Source organism: Drosophila guanche, unplaced genomic scaffold, assembly GCF_900245975.1.
Source record: "Drosophila guanche unplaced genomic scaffold, DGUA_6, whole genome shotgun sequence".
NCBI classification, from domain to species: domain Eukaryota; kingdom Metazoa; phylum Arthropoda; class Insecta; order Diptera; family Drosophilidae; genus Drosophila; species Drosophila guanche.
Window position 1 is genome coordinate 6232052 of NW_022995744.1, and position 23431 is coordinate 6255482.

General features: G+C 47.2%; 1 protein-coding gene across 1 annotated transcript; it reads right to left on the reverse strand.

The window, feature by feature from the left end:
* Window positions 1-14284: 14284 nt before the first annotated feature.
* On the reverse strand, window positions 14285-15921 carry LOC117580522 (odorant receptor 67c). The gene is made up of 4 exons (XM_034267114.1): window positions 15095-15921; window positions 14831-15029; window positions 14618-14773; window positions 14285-14558 (listed from the first exon to the last, which is right to left on the reverse strand). Exons 1-4 carry the CDS (start codon window positions 15919-15921, stop codon window positions 14499-14501), a joined length of 1242 nt encoding a protein of 413 aa, XP_034123005.1. The 3' UTR covers window positions 14285-14498.
* Between the last annotated feature and the right edge of the window lie 7510 nt (window positions 15922-23431).

The following is a 23431-nucleotide window of genomic DNA, read 5'->3' on the forward strand; positions in this document are numbered from 1 at the left end:
ACTCAAACTCCAAGCCCAAAACCGAATGCGTGATTCCACAAGAAACTTCACCTTGCCGTGGGTCAGTAACGGGTCTGCGTGATACCAACTCCGCACTGGCAATGGCAATGCCAATGAAGGAAGGAAAGGGCAGAGGAAGGGCCGTGGAAGACGTGGGCCAAAAGGGTGAAAGTGTTTTCTAGTTTAATTGCTTAATTACGATCTGCCCCGGACAGAGACCGGGCGAAAAGAAGGTCAGCTCAGCGCTCGTGCTGCTCGTCGAAAAACTGGGTCAGTCAGCAAGAGGACGAAAAAGGGTTTACACACAAAAATCTTAATGAGTTTTCATTTGGCCTTTGCCTTCCCCGCTCGCTTCGTGCCGTGGAACGTTTTCTAATTAAAAGCACAATGACCCGGCCCGACGCGACTCGGGCACTGGTGACCCTTTCGGACAGCACAGGATGGCAGAACAGGAGTGGTGTGGTGTGGGGTGGAGCTTATGGTAATGAGTCAGCCACGCACTTTGCTCAGGGCGGGTCTCGGTCTACGTTTCCTATTCCCTCTCCGTATCGCCGGGCTGCTGGCAAATTAATTATCAAGTGTTGAACTTGAACTTGTCTCTGATGTCTGACCATTTTTAAAGCCAAACTCTCATCGATTTTCGCGCAGCCAGTAGAGTCACGGAACGGGTTTGAGAGGGGACCTTGTCTGGCCTCCACATGTCAGGGCCGAAAGATTTAAATCAGAGTCGACAGCGGCAGAACTGGTCTCGGTCTCGGGGTTTGGGCTATTTTGTATGCCTCTTTCGGCTTCAGCTTCGGTTCGGGTTTTCGGTTTGGTTTATTTAGTTGAGAACCCTTGTTTTTCGCTGCTTTGTCCGCGACGAGTGGCTCAGCCTCAGCCTCAGCCTCCGACTCTGCCTCAACCCTTTGGCAGGACTTTGGGCAGGACTTTGACAGGATGCTGCTGGTGGCTCTGGTCGCTGCTACACGGTAATTGCTTATTTAAGTGCGCGCCTTCATCCTTTTACGGGATGCCAGGATGTGCATACAAAAAAACAAAAGCAAAACCAAATGCCCTTCGTAATTACTGAATGAGAGAGGGGGGGGCCGACCGATGGCCGTGGAAAGGGCGAGGTTGAGTAGCCATCCGGGCATGGCAGAGGGTAGGGAATGGGCAGGGCAGGGCAGGGAAGGACAGCTGTCTAGCCGGACGAGGACCGAGTACGTTCAGCATCTCTCGCAATGAACTGCAAATCAAACGCGAACCACGGGGCCACCATGCGTGCATATTAAAAATGTTTTCAGTTCGACATTTTTTGGGCCTGCCTGCTCTGGTCCAGCTAGGAGCTCAAGGGGCAAAGGGTTAAGGCCCACTCCCGGGCAGCAGGCAGGCAGGCAGGCAGCAGCAGCTTTTGTTGTGCAGCCAACTGTGAGGTCCTGGTGTTGGTCCGTTCCTGTGTGCGAGGAGGCTGGGGGTGCTGCCAGCTGTCGCTATCTTGTCTGTCCTATCGCCATCTCGGAATCCGCACAGGGGGTCAGGGGTCAGCTAAGCTTAGCTGGGCAGGGGTTGATCGATCTGCCTGCCCTTCGGGGGTTTGGTTTTCACAGACTATCGCGCTTTGGTTTGGCCTGGTGCGGTCCTGGCCAACGGACAGCTGGCCCGTCGCTAAACAACTTTTGTTAACAACTCAATAAGCATAATAACAATTGCAGAAAAAGTTGCGGCTAGATGCCGTCTGTACATAAATTATAACGAGTTGTCTTGGTTGGCTGTTGGCTTGGTGGGTTGCTGGGCATGAACAAACACGCGGCCAGACATGTTGGGGCATTTTTCAATTTAAATGACACTAAATGAAGGTAGACCGACGCGACATGCCACGGTTAGAACTCACCCAGCGGACCACAGACACAGTGCACAGGAAATATCCATAGAACTTGAAACAAGAAATAACTGAAATTATTGTCTATTAATTACAAACTGTGTGCTGTGTGCTGGGGCTGGTCTTCGACGCGTTTGACAGACGGTAGGAGTTGAACCATAAATAGCAGGCGGCGCATGTATTCCATTCAGGTGCCGATAGGTGGCAGGGCTGTGGTCCATGGGGGCTTATTCCGTTCTTGTAACTGCAATTAAAAGAAATGAATAATTTATCATTAATTTAGTTGAGTTGAAAGTGATGTTGTGACATGTTTTAGTTGTAATTTCCCTTTTTAAGCGACGCCTCTGGCCACTCAACACTTGCCTCGCGCCTCTGCAATCATGTCTTAAGCTGCCTAAATGGCTCAAAGCGTTTTCGCCAGGCCACATGCAAATGTGGCAGCAGCCAGAGTCACATATCTAAGGCCAACAATTGTAGCTGCCGCAGCGGCATGGCATGTGCGACTGTCCGGGGCTTGTAGTTGCAATAAACGTATGTAATAATAATGAATTTTAATGTCGCACATTAACAATTCTTTGCATTTTAATTGGTCCACCCAAGCGATTCGGGGAACGCTGCTCCAATCCGATCTGATTCGATTCGATTCGATTTCAATCTCTGTGTGGGTTTTGCATAAATTGTGGCTGTTGATATGATTTAGTGACATGAAACAATGCACTGGAATTTATGGCGAAAAGTACTCCCCTCAGCTCCTGCCAAAATGCATTTAAGCGGATTGTGTCACGGGGCTTACATCGGGGTCTGTCTCTGGCTTGTAAATACATTTTCCAACTGCAATTTGTCAGCAAACATGACACAAAATTGGTCAGCCCCATGCCCCCTCCCTTCTGCTTTTGTTTATGCCATTTCGAATGTTGAGAAAATGTTGTAAATAATTAATGCAGAAAATACATATTAAAAATATTTCTCCCTCTGTCTCTCTGGGGAGGCGTGTTGCCGGGCCATCGATAAGCGTTTGGGCGTGCCCAGAGTGGGTGTGGCAGCGGGGCAGACAAAGTGGATCCACAAGGTGGCTGGGGCCGCTTCCATTAGGGAATCTGTTCAATCAATGCCGGCAATAAACAAATTTTTTATTGCCTCACGTTGCAGAGGAGGCAGCCCCAAGATGGGGAGTCCACTGGGGAGGGTAGGAGCAAAATATTCCGATTTTGTGTATAAATTTAATCTAAATGTTTCCATTTCTTGGTGATATTTCCATGAAGAATATTTCCAGGCCTGCAGCACTATGGCACCTCTCCCTGGACGCCTTTACCTTCCTCCCTTTCCTCCTGGCTGAGGCCGTATCAGTTTTTTATATGTGATGGCGCTACAAGCAATGGGTGGATCTTCATTAGCGCTGAAATGGCTTTCCAATTTGTAGCCATTGGCATAACTTACGAGCGCGCACCTTGCGGCACAGCCAGTCCGCTCCATATCCGACCACCGGCACAGAGCAGGGTTCCACTTTGCAGGCAATCTGCAGTCGAATTATGAATGGCAGAGAGATCTGAGAGAGCAGAGCTCTTTGTGGATCGTTCGGCTTTGGACCTGGTTTATGAAGTCGTAAAGAGCAGAGACGCTACGAGACTGTCTGCTCCCCTCTTCGTGCTGGCTATTATCCGGCGGCAAGTGTGGAAGGGGCAGCGTCAGATGCAGCATCTGTCACATGCAATTAGAAGTGCGCACCACACACTAATTAACTACAAGGCACCGCCCTGTGGCAGTGAGCCTCACCTTTTGAAGTTAAGCAAAATGCTGGAGGGGGGTCGGGACAGAGGACGAAAGGCTGGCAGGGACGAAAGCTTTAAGCATCCTTATAATGTCGCAGCGCCACTCGAGGGACCCCAGTGGCAACGGCACAGCAGTTTGTCAACAGGAGACACACGAAATGAAAAGAAATTGCCACTGTCTGATGCTGCCACTGCCTCCTGACGACTCTGGCCACCGCCTCTGACTCTCTTGCTGCGAGGCGTAAAAAGCAAACCAGCAGCAACAACATAAAATAAGGGGGAAAATCAGAGAAAAAGGAGCAAAAAAAGGAGTAGAAAAAAGAGGAGAAAAAAAATAAATGTCAAGGAAACGCAACCATCTGCACGAATTGTAATTGAAAAGATTTCCCTTGAAGGAATTACACGAGCGTGGCATGGCATGGCGTGGCGTGGCGCGGGTCCCTACCAGGTCCTGCCGCCGCCTCAGGATCCGTCAGGAGAGGAGAGGACAGCACAGGACAGGCCTTGCCTGGATGGGTGGGGCGTAGAAAATTTAATAAGGAAACCCCGGCGAGTCCATATTGTACTTTGTGTGAAAAATAATAGTTTTCTAAGCTTACTGCATTTGGCCCGACGGCGGCGGATGGATGGACGAGGGTGAGGGAGGTCGTCAAATAATTTTATTAACTGGAAAATATTTGCCACAGCCCACAAATATGCGGCCATAATGAAGAAATATTCGTGAGCCAAGGCCCAACCGGAATTCAACATTCAGTTTAAAGGCATTTTCATTGGTTCTGTCCTCCGTTTTCTTTCCTTTCCTCTCATTTCCATTCCATTCTGCGTGTGTCTCTCGACTGCCTTCTCTGCGGTTTGGCAAATGTGGCAATGGCAATGGAAATGGCAATGGCAATGGCAAATGCTGAGTGCTGAGGCATTTTTTAATGAAATCCCTGAAACGGAGACAGCCACCAGGACCCACGGATGAGCTACAGATGAAATGGACCAAGGCAGAGGTAAAAGAGAATGCTCGCTCCGTCCCCCTGTAATCTGCCGTAGGGCAGCGCATCGCAAGGAGGAAGAGGACTCTCTCGGCTTTTGGTGACTGTACTTTTATGTGCACTTTTTTTGCTTGCCTTTGGCTTTGGCTCCTCTTTCCCCCCACGGGAGCTTTCTGACCGAAACGAACTTCTTCTGGTTGGTTTGGCTGCGTCTGCGGCATTTCCATTTAGCATTTCGCGTCTGGGGAGGCGGCACAGGGCACAGGCACAGTCACAGCCACACAAAAGGGTCAACAGCGGCATCAGGAAGCCCCCGAGGAGGCGCCAATGAACTCAGGTGGCAAATTAAAGTATTAAAATAATTACTTGGGGTAGCGCGCGGTTCGGTTTGGGACACAGACAATGCAATTATGTGCAGCAAATTGAGGCGCGGTCCATGCGGAAATCCCCTCGGGCTGAGACCTCTCACTCATTAACCCCTCTCAATGCGATGCAATGCCTTTCTCCTCCATAATGAGAGTATCAACAATCAATATCCCAATCAATGACAACCGCACAATCGATCAGTAGCAATCGGGGCACTAACAACACCAGCAAAGTGAGCATTGATCGACGCCGAGTTCCCCGTCCCGTACCGTACCCGTCACTGGCGTACCTTTTATGAGGGGTGAACGTCAGCAGGGGTGCAACCCCTCACAGTTTTTTTCATCTTTTGTATTCCCATTGTTGCCCCTGGGTGGAGGAGCAAAAGGTTAATAGGCTTACTGTATTTTTTGTCGTCCGTCCACTCACTTTCGACTTTTATTTATTGTGAAATTTGCTCAAGCACTTGAATCTGACAATTTTCGTTGTGTCTCATTCGGATTGGGATTCCGCTTTATTGACTCTTGACGGGCACCGTCAAAATCCCATTTGTATGTCAATAAATTTGCAAAAAAAAAAATAAAACAAAATATGCAGGAAAGAGCTGTTGACTGTTGCAGGGAGATGCTGGTTGCTGCCTGTTGCTGGTTTATTCGGATCTGTTTGATTGATGTTCCCTCATCAGCTGGCAACGAGAGAGAGATTAATGCGGTTTTAAGTTAGTGGAAAGTTTTAATAGATGAAGGCTGATGAAGTTGTCTCTACGTGGAACGAATTCGACTGGAAAATTGCACGATAATTGGTGGGATAGTTCATGATTGCCTCCTGGTGCTTTAAACTGATGAATTTTGGGTTTATAAATGAGGTCTGTCGAGTGGGACAGTGGCAGAACTATTAATAGTGGGAGTGGTAATTGCAGAATTGGTAGGAATGTTCAAGAAACCCAGCTGGAACTTCCAAAAAAGGCTTTTATTGGAGCAATTTATATCAAGTGCTGATCTCTGCATAGTCCAAGTTCAGTTTTAAGATAATTTCTATAAAATAACTTAAATATTGCAATGATCTTCGACTATTTTACTCCTTAAATGCATAATTCAAAAGCTTAACACTGCTAGAAGGGTATTCTAAAGTCAGAGACAACTGTTGTTGTGACTACCAGCGAAACTCCCATGTAAAAAGACGCACGATGACGCATCTTTGCTGCTATGTGCAGACTTTACAATAAGAAGAGAAAGCAAGAGCATGAAGACAACAACAGAATGTGAGGACGCAGCGCAGACGAAAGAGAAAATGCAATTGTGTGAAGCCGTCAGTTAGAGCTTACAAGCTTTGAGAGCACTTGAATGTCACAGAAAGCTCCCGCTCTCTTTCGAATCGTAGCAACAAGGGCTTATCTGATTTCAGATCTCTCCTCTTCAAACTTAAAGCCTCAAAGTAACAGCTTATTATTGCTGCTCTAAAATGATGGGCTCTAAAGTTGGCTCTTCTTTCCTCACCGATATCACTACTTATGCATTTCATTCATACCAAAGCCAAATGTTATTCCCCTAAACCCGAATATCCACTCGACAAACTCAAGCATGAAAATCAGTTGGATATTCTCCGTTTTTTTTCTCTTTGGACATTTCGTTGAGTCAAAATTTATAACACTAAATGCAACCGACAGGCTGTCAGTGGCAATGCGCTTTTAAGCCAACGAGCGTAAGCGTAAGCAAAACAGCAACAAAGGAGAATCCATTTACATTAAAATTTATAGAGCATAAAGCGAGCGTTTTTTTATTTTAATTTCATTTCATTTCCAGGGAGCAGCACCCCAGATCGGTACACAGCGACACAAAAAAAGCAACAAAAAGTGTTACAGTTTGGCTATAAAATTACACACTTTTTTTCTTCTTTTTTTCTGTATTTTTTTTTTGGGTCCTTCATTGTTGAAAGAGAATATGTCAGCATGTGATTCCAAAGAGCAAATGAAAAAAAAACAGAGAAATTTTAATAAAAACTCACCGGAAATTATGTGCGTAACGAGGATGCTGAGCAGGAGGGAGGGGAGGGGTAAAGCGCAGAAAGGAAACCCAATTCCGGCAGCATATAACACTCGCTTTGAGTACATATACAATATATGTATGTAGTATACCCATCCATATATAGACCATAATACAGGGAGCGCGTTTTTTTGGGCATTTTCTGTTTTTTTTTTTTGTGTATCTTTTGGCTGTGCCACACTATTTTAATTTTTCCGCGTCGCTTTCTGTGTGGCACAAACAATTGAATTATTTTTGTACGTGGCGAGAGGGGTGGTCCATTGCCCATTAGCAGAGTGCCACCCCACGATCATCATGCTGCGGAGAGGGCACTCCTCATCAACGCCTCAACGAAAACCTAAAAAAATGTAATCTAGAAAAAATTTGTAGCAAAAGTTGTACGACGTGACTGTTGGCAAGTTTCTGTTCTCTTTTTTTTTTTCAGCATTTTATTATAATATTTTTTGTTGATTTTTTTGTTACAAATTTTTAGACGACTTGATTGGAATGTCAGATAAAGTCAAATGGATTTCAGCGTAAATTAAGTTGCTCGAAAAATGGAGAATTGCGTCCCAGCCCGTACCGACCCGACCCGACCGGCGCACAGCTGCCACAGAGGAAGTTTGGCTTGAGAAGGAAAAAAGAAAAAAGTTTTCCTGGACTTTAGGGCCGAATGCTGAGAATGTGTATGGGATGCTAGCAAAGTTAACGAATGAGCAAATTACATGGGTTGTTAAAAGGTTCCGATGTATTTAAACTTTCAATTAATTTGAGAAAGGAAATGGAAAACATGAGCATGAACACGTGCCCTGAAAAATTATACTGACAGAAGTAGAGAAAATCCGCTGACATGCATCCTACGTCGAGTACGATGTGCTCTCTATTTCTTGAGATCTTTTAAAGTTTCCAACTCACCAACAAGAATCAACTCCTTTTGATGCTGCAATATTGTAAAATTATTTCACCCAATATGTATGGGTGCAGATTCCCATAGAAAAGGGCTAAAGCGTATGTGATATGGGGGAACCGGTTAAACCAGTTTCCTTAACTCAACGAAATATTGTGGTATTTTTTATGAAAATATTTGAACCATTTGAAATATAAATATCCAGCGAGCGGGACGGGAATGCATATAAATTAGATCCGCGATGGGATTGGGATTGTGATTGCGATTGGGATTGAAACTGGGATGCTGCAGCTGGCACAAGCTTGCCAGCGAGAAAATTACAGACAAGTTTCGGTGAAATTCAGGTAAAAAACTCAATTAAAATTGGGTGGAAATGGAGGGTAAACGAAAGGGTCTCTAGCATGGGATAGCATGAAAAGACGAGCCGCAGCATCCTTGGACCCTAACAATCACCCAAACAGAGAGAATACACAAAACGATGATCGCCACATTGTGAGAACAACAATCATGATTCTCCATTCACCATTCTCTGTTCTATTCTCCCATTCAGAATTCATTATTCCCCGCATTCATCATTCACCCTTTGAGGGAAATGCGTTGACAAAATTGTTGCCTTAGTTTCTAATGCCGCATTATCCTGGCTGTATTCCGTTCGCGTTCGGGATTGTGTCCTGTGAAGTGACATTCCATCTAATTTGAATATTGCCTCGCCGTTGTTTCCCACGATTTATGCTTATGATTTGCCTTCGAACCTCCGTCGCTTCACCGTTCCTCTGACAGACCTTCTTCTGCCTCTGCAGGCTTCTTCTTCTTAGGGTCTTGGCACTCGACAATCCTTAACCCTGATATGCTAATGCAGTAGCCATAAATTTCGTGTCGCTGTCGCTCTGTGTCCTGGCTACAGGTTTGCCTTACTTTTCGATCAGTCAGCCGTTCCCTTTCAGTCATATTCGAAGAGCGACCTTTTGTTTGGCTCCGTAATTGTTGTAGAAATTATTTACACATTTTTAATTGGCATTCAAGTGGTTTGTCGCGGGCACCGCCTGCTGTTATTTGCCAAATCGTTTCACTCCAGCTGGAGATCTTCGAGGAAGGACCCGACACTTTTGACCTAGTCGTTCCATTGCTTTCTATGCATATTCCTACCGATTGAATTTCCCCAACATTTCTAATGCTTTCTGGGTGGTCGGCCTGGGTGGTTGGGTGTCTGAAGCACCGCAGAGTATCATTTGCTTTGCTGACTCAAAAAAAAGCTGTAAAAATGTGGGGAAAAAAAAGTAATTATGCCGACTAAGAGCTTCATCAGACATCCCATTATGCGGCCTGCACTCGACAAGCGGCACACACACACACACACAGACACACAGACACACATGCAACCCAGCGGGAACAAAGGCTGGGCGTACTACCTTTGTACAGTCGCGGTGCCACTCGCTCCTCCCCGCTGCCACATCAGCGTCATCATAAATGTTTGCATATGAAGTGCAGAACAGAACAGAACAGAACAGAACAGAGAGGCAGAGGCCGGCAGGCGACTGCAGCAGCAACAGCGGTGGGTGTGGCATCCACTTGAGTTGAGGCATTGAAAAGGAGAGAAAAACCTTGCGTTGGGATTAAAAATGCAGCGCATTGAATTTGCACAGGACTCTGCCGCTCCCACCATCCACCCACTTGGCTGTGCCTGCCTCCATTTGCAACAAATAATGATGCACTTGAAAAACTCTTTCGCGTGTGTGTGTGCTGTGTGCAACAACAGTGCGGCACAAGTTGCACAACACAAAAAAAAAGTATATCATTAAAAGCGGCCCCTGCTCTTCCACCTGCAGCCAGCAGTCAGCACTCTGGCAGTCAGCCAGCCATCCCCCTGCAGGATTCTGGCTGGCAACGCTTTATTAGAGCCAAAGAAGGTGGTTCTACGTCTCCGTCTCCTGCTCAGTTCCTTGCCGACATCCATGCCATTAATATTTCATTTAACGCTGCAATTGTCCCAAGAGGCATATCCCTCAATACACCACCACACCCCCGCCCTGCGCCTTACCAGGGCTACCCGCGCGCTCCCCGTAAATAGCCTTAAAATGTTTAATTCATTTTATGGGATTTCATTCAGCACGAGTTTTAATTATGAGCGAGCGCTGAGGCTCGCCCCAGCAATGAAGGCGCCTCGAGTGTATACAGCCACAGAGGGGTATGGAGCAGCCGTGGGGGGGGTGTAGGTGGGAGTGCCATGAGCCATGAGCCCTGTGGATGCCCGTCAACTGACTTGTGTAATTTGTGCATAAGTTTCATTTACTTTGGGGGCGACATAATCTTCAGTTGCCTACTCTGCCCCACGGCTAATGCCAGGCTGCAGCTCCAGCTCCAGCTCCACCCGCCTCCTCCTCCTGGCTAAAAATTGTCTCAATGGCCTTGCCCTGCCCGGTCTCGTTTTGGTTTTGGCCCTGCCTGGCTCTGTGATTATGCACTTGATGTGCTGTGCATGGAGCTGAATTTTAATTACGAGTAAATATTTAAACCATTAAGCATGAAAAGTAAGCTAAAAGAAAGACAGAAGAGCGGTGCCTGAGGGCTGTCCAAGAGAATGTCCACTGGATGAGAGTCTGGGCTCAAGAAAGTATAAAGCCATTGAGGAAAGGAAACAAAGATCCTGACAGCGGGTTCAGCCCATCATGACCTGTCGTGTGGTTAAAGGCTCGAGCTCGAAAGGCTGATGTGGAAAGAATTTCCTTTAAAGTAGAAGTGAACCCAGCCAATCTCATAATTTGAATGCCTCAAATGTTCAATTAAAAACTCAGCCATAGACATTTTTCACAACTTTTCCTGCCATAAATTTCCCATTGATTTTATTTTAATATTTTTCTCTGATTAATTTGCACAACAACAGTGGAAAAATGTTTTATTAATTGTTGAGCTTTGGCGGGGTTTGGGGTTCGCTCAATTAAAAGTTTCAACATCGACGGACGACCGGACGACCGGACGAGTGTCGATAACAGTGGCTGTCAAAAGTGTGTGTACATGCACGTGGGGTAATCAATGCAAATAATGGAGAATCAGTCATCGATTGGTGGTTTAATGAAAGCCAGCAACAACAAAAGCAAACACAAAAACACAAACACAAACAAAAATTGTTAATAAAAACAGCAAACGGCAGGCAGAACTTTGTGCAGGCAAAGCTATAAAAAAGATGGCGGGAATTTACTTACAAATGGGTAAAAATGGCAGAAAAAAAATAATTTCATTTCGAGTGGGGCGGCAAAGGACCTCTCTCACAATTGCTAGGACTGCGTGTGGTTGTTGCTGTTTGTTAGCTGTTTGCCTGCTGCCTGCTGATTATGTGTATTTGCATGCTAAAGCAGTTGTCCTGCGGTCCTGCTTCTCGTTTGCCGTATTCCTTACTTACTTTCTCCTGCCTCCTGCACCGCTTGGAGTGTGTCGCCTCTTGGCCAGTAATGGCCAACACGAATTCCCTGCCCCATCCTGCCACCCTCTTGTCCACGCTCTGTTAACGCAATTTCCATAAAACATTTTGTTACTTATTTATCTTAATTAAAATAAATTTACATTTTTCTAATTTAAGAGCGCGACGGCGGCAGCAACATCAACGACGACGACGGACTAGTCAGTCGTGGCACTTATTCCCCTTGCCGCCCACTTCCTTGTGAGCCTCAGCCGCTCCTTGTCCTGGGCATTAGAGAGCGACATTTTCTTAACAAGCCAAAAGGACATTTGCTGTCCCGCAGGAGGAGTACCAGGACCAGGACCAGAACCAGAACCAGCCATCTCGCACACAAAGCTTCAAAATGAAACACACAACAAGGAGGGGGAAAAGCGAAACAACAAAAAATTGCAGGAAAAACTCGACGTAATGGAAAGTTGCCTGCGCTCTCCGGCTTGGATCTCATTAGCGTTGCTTGCCACGGGGGCCCAGTCAGTGTCTACGAGCAGCGAGGAACAGGGAGAGACTGCCTGCCACTGAGACTGCGACTCGACCAGGGCCATCTTACGAGACAGCCCTGGATGTCAGGGCAGGCAGGCAGGGAAGGAGCATAAAATTAAAAGCTGATGAGCACAAATGCTGGGGCGAAATAAAAAGATTTCTTCACGTATTTGCGTACATTTTTTTGTATTCCTTCTCCGCTCCTTAACGGCCAATCCTGAAACGAGCGGAACGAAAATGTTTGCTTGGCAGGGACCTGGAGCGAAATGCGACAGGAAATATGAGCAGCAAATGGAGTGGATGGAAAAAAGCACAACAGATTCGATTAAAACTAATGATGGACGTTGACATATAATGGGGAGACACAAATGATTGGGATTGGGATAATCCATAATTAACATTAAAGATTGGGTATAAAGCTAGGAAAAAATAGAATTTTATCTTCTGCCATGTGTGTTTACCACACATCCCTTGGTAGCTTTTCTCCTGTTATTAAGTACAGTTGCCTTTCTTTTGCCTGTAACTAACTAATCATTGGCTCATGCCATTAGCAGCCTGGTTAGTCCTGCACAGTGGGCACATCATTCTGTGCATTAATAAAAGCAAATCGGCAATAAATCAAAAATCAATACCGTCAACGCCATTTTGCATTGGCAGAGAGAGTGTGTGTGGGGGGTAGGGAAAAGCGTCAACTGAAACTCTCTCTCTCTCTCTGTCTGTCACACTTTCCATTACGCTCTCTTTCTGACAAGAAATGTTAGAAAAGAAACAGGCAGCAGCAGCAGCAGCCGTAGAAGAAACAGCGCAAAAACAGGGCACAAAAAAAAGGAGGGAAAAAATAGCATCCACCCCCCCCCGAGCCGCAGTCAGTGGCCCGTACAAAAGGGGGAGGAGTCTGTCCCACCAAAGAAGAGAAAGAACCAGCAGAAGCAGAAAATGGAAATGGAAATGGGAATGGGCAAAAAAAAAAAGGAAATAAAAAATAAATTCAAAGCAAACGAGACTAAAATTATAAAAATTGCCCTCCCGGTGGTGGTGCCTGTCGAGAGTGCGCTTCCACAGTAAAACCTTGCACCTCCTCCTCTTGCCCATGCTCCTGCAACCTAACGACGATGATGATGATGGTGATGGTGATGAGGATGAGGACAAGGACCACGAGCAGGACCAGGACTAAACGAAACGAAACGAAACGAACGCGATTCCAATACGGGACATCAACGTCAATGAGGGTGGCTGTGTGCCCGGGTCCGGCCATGGCTATGGCAATGACTCCCCTGCCACTGCCTCTGCCTCACACTCTCTTCCTCAATGTGCTCCTGGCAATGGTTTCTTCTTTCTCGGGGGTGGCACTCGTACATAATGTGGCCCCTGCACTGCCGTTGGCCTTCCCTGTTCTGTTCTGTTCTGTTCTGCTCTGTTCAGTTCTGGCCTTGCTCTGTGCTCCGTGAAGCTCTTTTCTATATAAATGTATGTATGCGGGGAGCCATTATTATGTACATAGTGAACAGGACTCGTTCCTCCTGCCGCTGCTCCTTCCTGCTCTTCTACTTGTGTGTATATAGCCCTGGCCCGCAGCGTCAATGGACCAAAATAATAACGACTAACGGCCTGTTAAGGGAAAATGCAACGAGCCAGAGGAGTTTTACGGATGGGGATGGGTCCTGGTGTGGGACATGTACAGAGCGGGTGTGGGTGGTTGGGGGGGGGGGGGGGGGGGGGGGGGGGGGGGTGTGCTGGGTGGCCAAGGTTTTTTAAGTGGTCGCGCGTGACGTGCACATCGGGCGAACTGGGAGGGGACTCCTGCTGACGTGGTATTTGCCAGCTCCGCTACGAGTCTCCTCTCCGCTCCTCTCCGATCGGTGGAACATTTTTTCGTACCACTCCCCCACCCTCGCCCACTCCTCATCTATTTGTACACAAAACTCTTGTTACTAGCTGCCATTATGATTTTGAAAAGCCATTGCCATTCCAGCCACACCGCACCATCCCTAGCCGCACCACCCACTCCTCCATTGAATCTCCTCCCGTGTTTGCCTTCATTTTGGCTCATTGAAAAACTGTGAAATTTTATAATAAGCATTTCGTTCTTTCTTTTTTGTATGCTTTTTTATGTTTTTTTGTGATTCTCTTTTTTGTTGCTGCTTGCCAGATTATTGCCGATGATTGTGATTGCGTTTCATGTTGTTCCTTTTATTACCAGGTCGCTTGGGCGGGGGAGGGAGGCCAATGGAGCACCACCACATGGATGTAGCTGGCTGATGGGGAGAAGGTCCTTTGCATAACAGTTTTTTGTTGATTTCAACGTTGATTTTTTATGATTTTTATAATTTTTTTTGCTTCTTCTGGTTGTGTTTTTGTGATGTAATATTCGCTTTTGAAAAAAACCTGAAGTTTGGCCTCACATTTTCGCTCTCCTCTCTCTCTCTCTCTCTCTCTCTCTCTGTGGGATTTGCCGGCATTCGGTTTGTGCTCGGCCAGGCGCTATTGGTTGCCATTTAAGCTTATTAATTTTAAATGCGATTTTTAATTAAATATTATCAAAGCGTGTCGAGGGCATCATTAAGTTCGAATGTTTCAGCCGTGTAGAGTTGGAGGCAAGTGATTCAAGGGTCAGCCTACAGCTATAAGGCAGAATAATGCTAGTTTTTAGCACTTTCCTTTCTTCAATTAGCACTATAGGTGGTTCTCAGTAAAGCAAAGAACTGATACGACATGCTAATGACCTAAGGAAACCCACAAAAAGAGTTCAGGAAAACGAACATCGAAGCTCCTGGCAGCTCACCTTCATGTAGGTAACCAATGAGATGGGTGGAAATGTTGGTGGCCTAATCGAGGCTGGCTTCTGGCTACGCATAATCAGCATCTTAAGCATTTGGCAGTAGGTTTTGCTGCATTGAAACCACTTTTGATTGTACGCAGAATCGCCCACTCGTAGGCTCTAAAAGGAAGGGAACAAAATGAGATTTAGGAGTCCCTCCCGACAGATCTCCCTCACCGTTGCAATCAATGTATCGCCATAGTAGCACACGAGAAAAACTTGCACCATCGATGTCATCAGGAATATGCAGTAAATGATAATCACCTCCACGGTGGACTCGGTGACCTGAAAGGCTATGAAGCAGATCTGCATGGAGGCCATGAGGAAGTTCAACAGCAACGAGAAGCTGTACAAACTGTTGACATGCTCGCAGAGTCTATCGGGTGAAATGAATTACGAGTGAGAATGCCAAAGGAACAGCGGGACAGGACGGACACTCACGTGAGGCACTTGTCGTGATAGCGAATGATCCACACCAGAAACTCAATGTTCTCCTTGTCCTTGTGCGGCTTGCATGGATGCTCCTCCAGCCTCATGGAAATGTAATTAAAGTGCATGCAAATCTGAGTGATGACCACAATCAGCAGCAGATCCGCACAGAGAAAGGCAATGCCAGCGAGGTACGCCCCATGGGCAATGTCCCAGTAGACGATCCAATAGACCCAATTGCTGCTCGTCGCATCGAAGGGGAACCAAATGAGGAAGCCGAAATTCCGGTCAAAAGTCTCATAGCCGAGGAAATTGAACTTCACGGAGGCCTTCAGCGCCGGATAGAACGAGAAGGTGGTGGTGTAGGCCAGGCAGAGGAACGTGAAGATGTTGATCACCCGCTTCATGGTGCGCTCAAAGTCGGGCATTCTGTAGGCACGCTGCATGGCCAGGGTCTTTGGGTGCATCTCCTCCAGCTCGTCCAGCAGTCGTATCAACGTTGCCTTGTAGTGGACCATCGCAAACTGTTTAAAATCGGCCACCAAAGAGAAGCCAATGCAGGGAGCCACGGCGATGGCCAGGCGAATGGTCTCAAAGTCTTGGATGGAATTGTAGAAGAAAACCAATTCCCCAATCACCAGCAGATTGAAGTTAATGAAGCCCGCGTAGAGGTAGATCTTGAGCAGCAGCGACCACAACGGACGCTTCGATCGATGGGCGTAGATGTCCTCGCCAATGCTGCGATAGAACTGAACTGGCACCCACATCATGTCCTCAAAGGTGCGAGCCGTGTCCATCTCCTGCTCCTGGCTGGTCACTTTTTCGTTGAACTTTTCCATCAAGTGTTGGTCGGGTACTATTCTGCGGTTACGGCCTGTCGGCTCCATTTATATGGCAGGACTTTCGAGGGCGTGTCTGTTAAGTTTTTGTGCCCCATCATGCGACGCCTTGCAGAGTGTTGATAATTGTGCGTAAACTTTTCAACCAACTCCCAAGCCCAAATGACTGTCAATGTAATTAGCTTTCAGCTTTTTCCACTCTCGGCCAGCAGCTGAGTGGGTTCCCAGGACAGGACAAGGCAGAGATTGGAGCGACCTTCAACCAGGCGCTAATCAAAGTGAATTGCAACAAAAGATGTCTCTGTCCGGGTGCAGAAAAAGGTGTTGGCGGACAGGCAGCGGAAAAGGTGTGAAAAGGAAGCCCATAAAGAATGTGTTGAATGAAATGAAAATAATTTTTCTTGTTATCCTGCCTCCCAGAGAACACAAATTGAGCGGAAAATAACTAATAAAGTCGGACGTGGCAGGCAGGAACCGAGCCAGGTCCATGAATAAAATGCAAGACTCAACGGCATTTGGCCAAGATTATGGGCTGGAGGAGTGGACAGGGGGCTAGTCCGGATCGGAGGCAGTCATCCATGGACCATTAGTGGGGGACAAAGGCAAAGGCAAAGGCAAAACGAGTGCTGGAAGGAAGGATGCCAAGGAATCCTTCTCGGGGCACGTGCAAAATGGCAGCTCAAATTGAAACGCTGCTGCTGTTGCCACAATGGGTAATTTTCATTTCAATTTTCACAGTTTTCCCCCCAGTCTCATTGGTCTGACAATTTTTTGCTCATTTGCAGCATTGCATTTGAGAATTGAACTTGTGCCCGAAGCGAAGTGCGGGATGCGAATGCGAATGCGAATGCGGAGCCGGATGATGGTGAAGATTCATTCTCTCTGTGCCACGGGTTGGGGTTTTTGCTATGTTTTAGACTGCTTTTCTTTGCCACTGGCAACTTTTTTGCTCCCCCCCGGCAGCTGCGGCGGCGTGCAGCATAAAAGTTTTCGGGAAATGTAGGAAAATGTTTGCAACATATTGAAAACTCTTTTTGGCATTTCTCGCCGTCCGACTTTGCAAAATGGAATAAAGTTGAAAATAATCAAGATATCCACAGGTTCCCCGCGGGCATTTCAAACCAAATGAATATTTTATAAATCGTTCTGGGATGCAAATTAGGCATAAAATAATTTATGTTATGGCTGGAATTAAATACCCAAAAACGTTGTTGATTTTTTACTTTAATTTGGTATATAAAATCTTTAATTTGCTGACTAATATTTAGTATGTTTTAAAAGCAATAAGAAGGCGCTCTCTTACTTCTCCCTCTCTCTCTCTCTCTCTCTCTGACTTTCTCCTACACTCCTCCCATGTGCTCAAATTCCTCCAATTTTATTTTCATTTATTTCTCTGTTCAATTGCAACTTTTCAATTAATTAGCACAGCTGTCAGGATGGCTAAATACATAGGACAGCGATTCCCTTCTTAGAGTAGCGTGGCTGTTGCCTGTTCCACTCAATCCTCGTGCGAGAATATTTCCCCTTCGTTTCGCTCTTCGCTCTTGAGTTGCGCTCGCTCCCTTTTCGAGTGAGTTCTCGGCGCAGGGGTAACAGTTGAGTGTCGCTCCGCAGGGGTCGCCAGTTGATTCACAACTCATGCGATATTTTTCGATGTTTTGCTATGTTCTCATCGCTCATCCCCCTTCGTTTGGCTGTGGGTTCCATTCGATGTTGTTTCTCCTGCTGCTCCGCACAGACTGTTCCCACCCTGAGCTGTGTCTGTGCTAAAGGCAACTGGGAACAGTTTTGCAGCCACATAGATGGCGCTGGTGTGCGGTGGTTCAAAGGATGCGCCAACAGATTTCCATGTTTTCTATTTTCGATGTTTCTATTAATATTCTAATTTTGTTTGGTGCCTCACAAGATACACACCAGAGGGCGCCCTTTCTAAGTTTTTTTGGGGTTTTAGTTTAAATTTATTTACCATTTTCTGGCTGATTTAAGAACCCGTCGTAGCATCCACTCCTACTCCTACCACTACCCGTTTCTTCTTCTATTTCCCATTTCTTGTGCAAGTTTTGTGTGTACATTTTTTGTTTTTGCTGGCTGCACTCTGAAGAGCTGCACTTAAGCGCAGATTTTAATTACTTTCCGGCCGACTGGCAACGGAAGGCACACACACAAACACGCACACACACACCCCCAAGCAAGACCCCAAAAAAAAGTAAAAGAAAAAGGGTTGCAAGAGTGAGAGTGGCTTGGGTTTTGCTTGCAACATTTAGAGAATGCATTTATCTGACGAACGGACCCTGAGTGAGGCTGTGGCAGGGTAGGGGGCCAGGGGCAGGTACTAGCATCTGAATTAGCCGCTTGCTTTTGTGTCGCTGGGGAAAGAGGAGTCGGAGACGACGTCCGCCTCAAGTGCAGGGCATTATGTATTCATGGCAAAAGAAAATCATCTACCCCACACCCTTCTTTGAATGTGGCAAAGAAAAAGAAATGCTGGGCAAGTGCACTTAGCAGCTTGTAGACGCCCCAGTTGACATTGCCACACGTGAATGTGTGTGTCTGCCACTCGGTGTGTGGCATGTGTGTGTGTGACTGCCACTTGGGGGTTGTTTTCTTTAAGTCATAAAAAACTTCCACATGAGCAAGAAACGCATGCAGAGGACGAGACAATGGCGCTGCCGCTGCCAGCACGAACACAACGAATAAGACAGGGCGAGCATGAGTAAGAGACAGAGAGAGAATGAGCTAAGAGGGCTGGCCAAAGTGGTGGCTCCACTGCCAGCAACCCTGCCACTGCCACGACCGTTGCCACGACCGTTGCCGCTGCCGCTGCTGTTGCTGCAATTTTCAAATGGCCTAAACGCTCAAGGCGCAACAACAGGCAACAGCAGCAGCAGGAGCTACATATCCATGTCCATGTCCATGTCCTGGCCGCCTTTTGTTGCCGCCGACGCCCCCCACATGACACCCTCACCCGCGTCCTAGACCTGGTGTAATCACAAACATGCAACAAAGGAGCCAGAGCTAGAGCCAGAGCCAGGAACAGGCTCAAGTTAATGACTTGGCAACATGTTGAGAACGCCCTGGCCCTGGCCACAGCATTTGATGGCAGAAGGAGTGCAAAAGTTCAAGCTACAGTTGGGTGAGCGAGGAGTGGAGCGGGGAGCACTGGCAGATGGATCTGCTTGGAGCCATGCACCTGCTTTGACTGCGTTTTATTGCATCCTGTGGCATCCACAGAACAATGCCGGCCTTTGTCTAGGCCTGTCTAGGCGCAGCTGTGCCACCAACAACACGGAGCAGAGTGGATGCCAGACAGACAGAGAGACAGTCAGCAACCCGATCTTGATGGCTAATTGAGCTGAGGACAGATCGGAAATTTGTCGCAAGTGCAAGTCGAAGTTGAAGTCTGTCGGGGATAGGATTGTTTACCATATCAGCGCCAGAGACACGACAACATTCCCCAATTGTTCTCCATGGCTGGCAGCAGGCAGCAGCATCTCTGTGATTGTTCCCCAATCTCTGTTGACTGTTGACTGCGGTGTCCCTGTCTCTGGGGGTGTCACGCATGCGCCGTTGTCACCCGTCTGAGCCACGTCAACACTTCGTCCGTTTGTGGCAGAGGCCACAGCGAGCCCCACAGGCAGTGGTCGTTGACCATTTTTGGGCAAATAACTTGCTCAAGAAATCCCGTTATCGAGTGCTGCAGCTCGCCTCTCGTCGGCGTAGACAGGCTAAAGAGTTGTCATTCAGTTGTCTCCTTTTCTCTGTGGCAGGGACCACCGCTGGAGTCTGTGTCTCTGTCTCTGTGCCTCTGAGCCACTCTGCCACCACCAGATTGTGGCGTGTTGTCGTCTGCAAATTGTTCGCGTCGCTATTATCCAGGGGCATCAATCTCCCAAGAAATTGACAGGCCTGATCCACTGCCCTGCCAGCGTCCCCCTCCTTGCTTCTGGCACTCTTTGTCAGCCTTTTTATGGCCAAGACGAAATTATTTACTCAGCAGCCGCAGCCACAGCCACAGCCGCAACCACCGCCGACGCCGACGCCGCCACCGCAATTGTCAACGAGGGAATTGGCCGGACCAGAGCATTGAGATCTCTCCCCTACCTTGCTTTTGCGGCTGCTCCTCAGCTACTCCTCTTCTCTCCTCTTTCTGGGTTTTATGGCAATTTGATTTGTTGGCAGTTTTTCTGTAAATTGCTGCATTGGTCTCTGCCTCTGCCTCTGCGTCTGCGTCTGCCTTTTGTCTCCAGTCTCCTGCCTTTTGTCTCTCGTCTGCACGTTGCTTAATTTAATTTGTATTTCGGCCCCAAGTCGCACTCGCCACTTGTATTTATGGCTAGTTGGCAGCAGTCAGAGTCGAATCTTTGCTCGAGTCTCAATATTTATTCCTTTTGGTCTCCGCTGATTGACGGTTTTGGTTTTTTTTGGGAGGTTGGTGACTCCAGGGAGGTGAGAGGTTGCCTCTTAACAAGTGTCAGGCTTGACAGGGGAAGGACACCAGCTGATTGGATGTAAATGATTGTGCAGCAAGTTTGATTGTTGATTAAGTGCCAATGATTGATACGTTTTGAAAGGGAGAAACATCGGCGAGGCTTCTGTTTCTTCATTTAAGCTCAGGGGCCCAACTTTAAGCTGATTTTGCGGTCATAACTACCCAAAACCCACAAGCCGCAAGCTGCAAGCCCCCAGAGAGCTCTCCAGCACCAATCCCATAGCGCCAATGAAACAACAGCAATCCAACAAATTTTGCCATATCAATGCCAGGCAACAAAAAACAAAAAATCTGCACAAAAGTGAAGGAAGTGGAGGATGGAAAACCAAGCCAAGGCCCCTCTCAGACAGGACCCTAGAGCTGGCAAAGGACTCGGGACACGGGCTGAGGGTCGAGTCCGTTCCATTGAATTTCCGTTGCTTTTGACGCGGTTTTTTCCCACACAGCCCATACTGGCTGCTGGCTGCCGGCTGCCGCTGTGGCAACACAACAAAAACAAAACTTTTGCCATTTTTAATTACAGCTCTGAAAAGCGCCGAAAAAAATTCACAGTTTGCTTTAATTACCGCGCGGAAAAGCGAGCGCAAGAGGGATATAGAGAGAGAAAAAGAGAGAAAGAAGGGGGAAGGGTGGGTGAATGAAGAGGCTTCCCACCAGCTTGTGGAGTGGGTAGCAGTTTTTTTTTGTACCCCCACTGATGAGGCGCACTTTGATGAAAGAATTGCAGCAGGCGATGGCATCGAAGGGGAGGGGGGGTTCGGGGGTACGACGCAATTATGGCAACATGGAAATAAAGAAAAGCGAAAATAATTCTCGTACTTCAAGGTATTGCCACAACAGCAAGCGGCAGCAGTGGCAGGCAACAACAACTCCATTTTGCCACTGCCCCTCGAGCTCTGGGTTGGTTGCTCGGCAAGTGGATATGCATTGAAGCATGCAACACAGTGGCTGCCACAGCCACAGCTGCACTTTAACTTTGGCGCGAAACACGCTGCCAAAAGGGATGGTGGGGGGGGAAGAGACACCGACTATGTATAGATTTCGCATGGTCGCTGCCACGCCCCCAGCACCTGGGGAGGGAGATTTTCCCTTTGGCTTATAATATAAAACGAATGGAAAAAACAGCATTAAAAGCGGAACCTAACGGCAGGTTGATGGCACACAAGGATACCCTCTGTTGCTGGAGAGATACTCGCTAGAAGGCAGATTTTTCGTGAAATTATTTCAAACTTTAAGTGCAAAAATGTACATAAAATCATAGCACCCCCTGGCCCTAGGGTATTCAAAATATTACACAAAAAATCACAGCAGAAAGAGATATACGATGGATGGATAGACACTACCTAACGGCTAGACATTCATCTTCAAAAGATGGAGGAGAAAGCGCTCATAATTATGCTGACAAGAGTATTCTGGCTCTCTTCACCGCTCTTTGCCGCTTCTTTGGGCCAGGCCAAATGCAATGGAAATGTCATTAATATTCGCGCCCATTAAAATCGACGCCAAGCGGAAGGCTCCCAAAGGACGGGGAATAAAGAGAGCTACGAGCGGGATATCATTGCACTCTGAATGGGCTTCATTAGTGGCGGTTGATTGGGAGTGCCGTTGCCGTTGCCGTTCCCGTTCCCGCTGCATGCATAGATAGATACAAATACAAGTGGAGCTATCATCTACCATAGATAGATACAATTGCAAACAAAATTTGTAACCAACTTGCCAGCTGAAGTGCAGCGAGAGAGCATAACGGCCATAATACCGATCTGAAGTGGCCGCCCGACAGTCGAGTGGCCAATGAATGGTTTCCAATAATGATGATTCAATTGGCAACAGAAATGGGAAAAGGGGCTCCCTACTTTTATAAGCTAATCATTTGCTGCATCACTTTGTGCCTCGCTCATGTAATTAACTCGTTCTGGCTTTCCAGCATTTAATCTGTGGATCGTCTTTAAAGACCTTTTTCCTTTTGCTTAACAAACTTTTTCCATTATAAATTTCGCTTACAATTTCAATCAACATTTTTATACATTTTTCCCCATGTGCCAGTTGGTGGTGGCTGGTTCCCATTTGAAACGAGCTCACGTCAATTTTAATTACCATCTAAATACAGTCTTTGCCTTCCGTCACGTCACGCCCCTCCCTCTGACGGGTGGAGGGTGCAGGGGGAATTAATGTGGCCATCGTTTGCAGAATGCGTTGAAATAATTTGCGTTAATTTATTTGTATTAACAAGTGAAGTTTCGTTTCAGCTCCTCGGCGACTGTCTTCAAATGCGGAGGTTGAACCGGCGCCTGCAAGGGGCAATTAATCATAAGTTGGCTTCCCCAAAAAACACACAAAAAAACAAAAACCATTTGCCGTTGCCCTTTGGGGGTTTCTTTTGCAAACAAAATGCACGCCCCGTCGTCATTTGGTATCGTCATCGCTGTGTGTTGTGTCTGCGGCAGACAAATGGCTGGCCAAATGGCCAGTGGCCCAAATGTGACTGCTGCCAACTGCAGAGGCAAACTTCCCACTCCCATTCTTGGTGGCTGCTGCTTTTGTTTTTGCCACAAATGTGAATGTGAACAACTGTGTTGTCTGCACCGGAATTGGACCTCACATTGGTACGGGCGGGCAGCCACATATTTGGACATGGCCGAGTGCCCAAATTTATAGGCCATCCCAGGGGGTTCTTCTTTCTGTTGGTTTTATGTTCTTCCTTTTTTTTTGCTTTTGTTGGCCACAAGATGCACTTCAGGCTGGGATACAATTTTGCAAACGGAATGCACCGGAACTTGCGAGATTGCCTCTGCTCGATGGCCTCTTTTCGGCTTTTCGCCTTTTTGCTGTTTATTTCTGTTTTAGCTGTTAAGGCTTTAATGCCTTAATGCGCTTTTAAACATGCAAATTGGCTCATTATAAGCCACGTTTTCGGCTCCTTCCTGCCTGCCCTCCTGCTTGCCTGCCTGCCTGCCTACCTCCATGGGCGCGTCTTAATTAGCTCCGCTAATTGCTATGCGCTACCGTTTGCTGCCCGTTGGC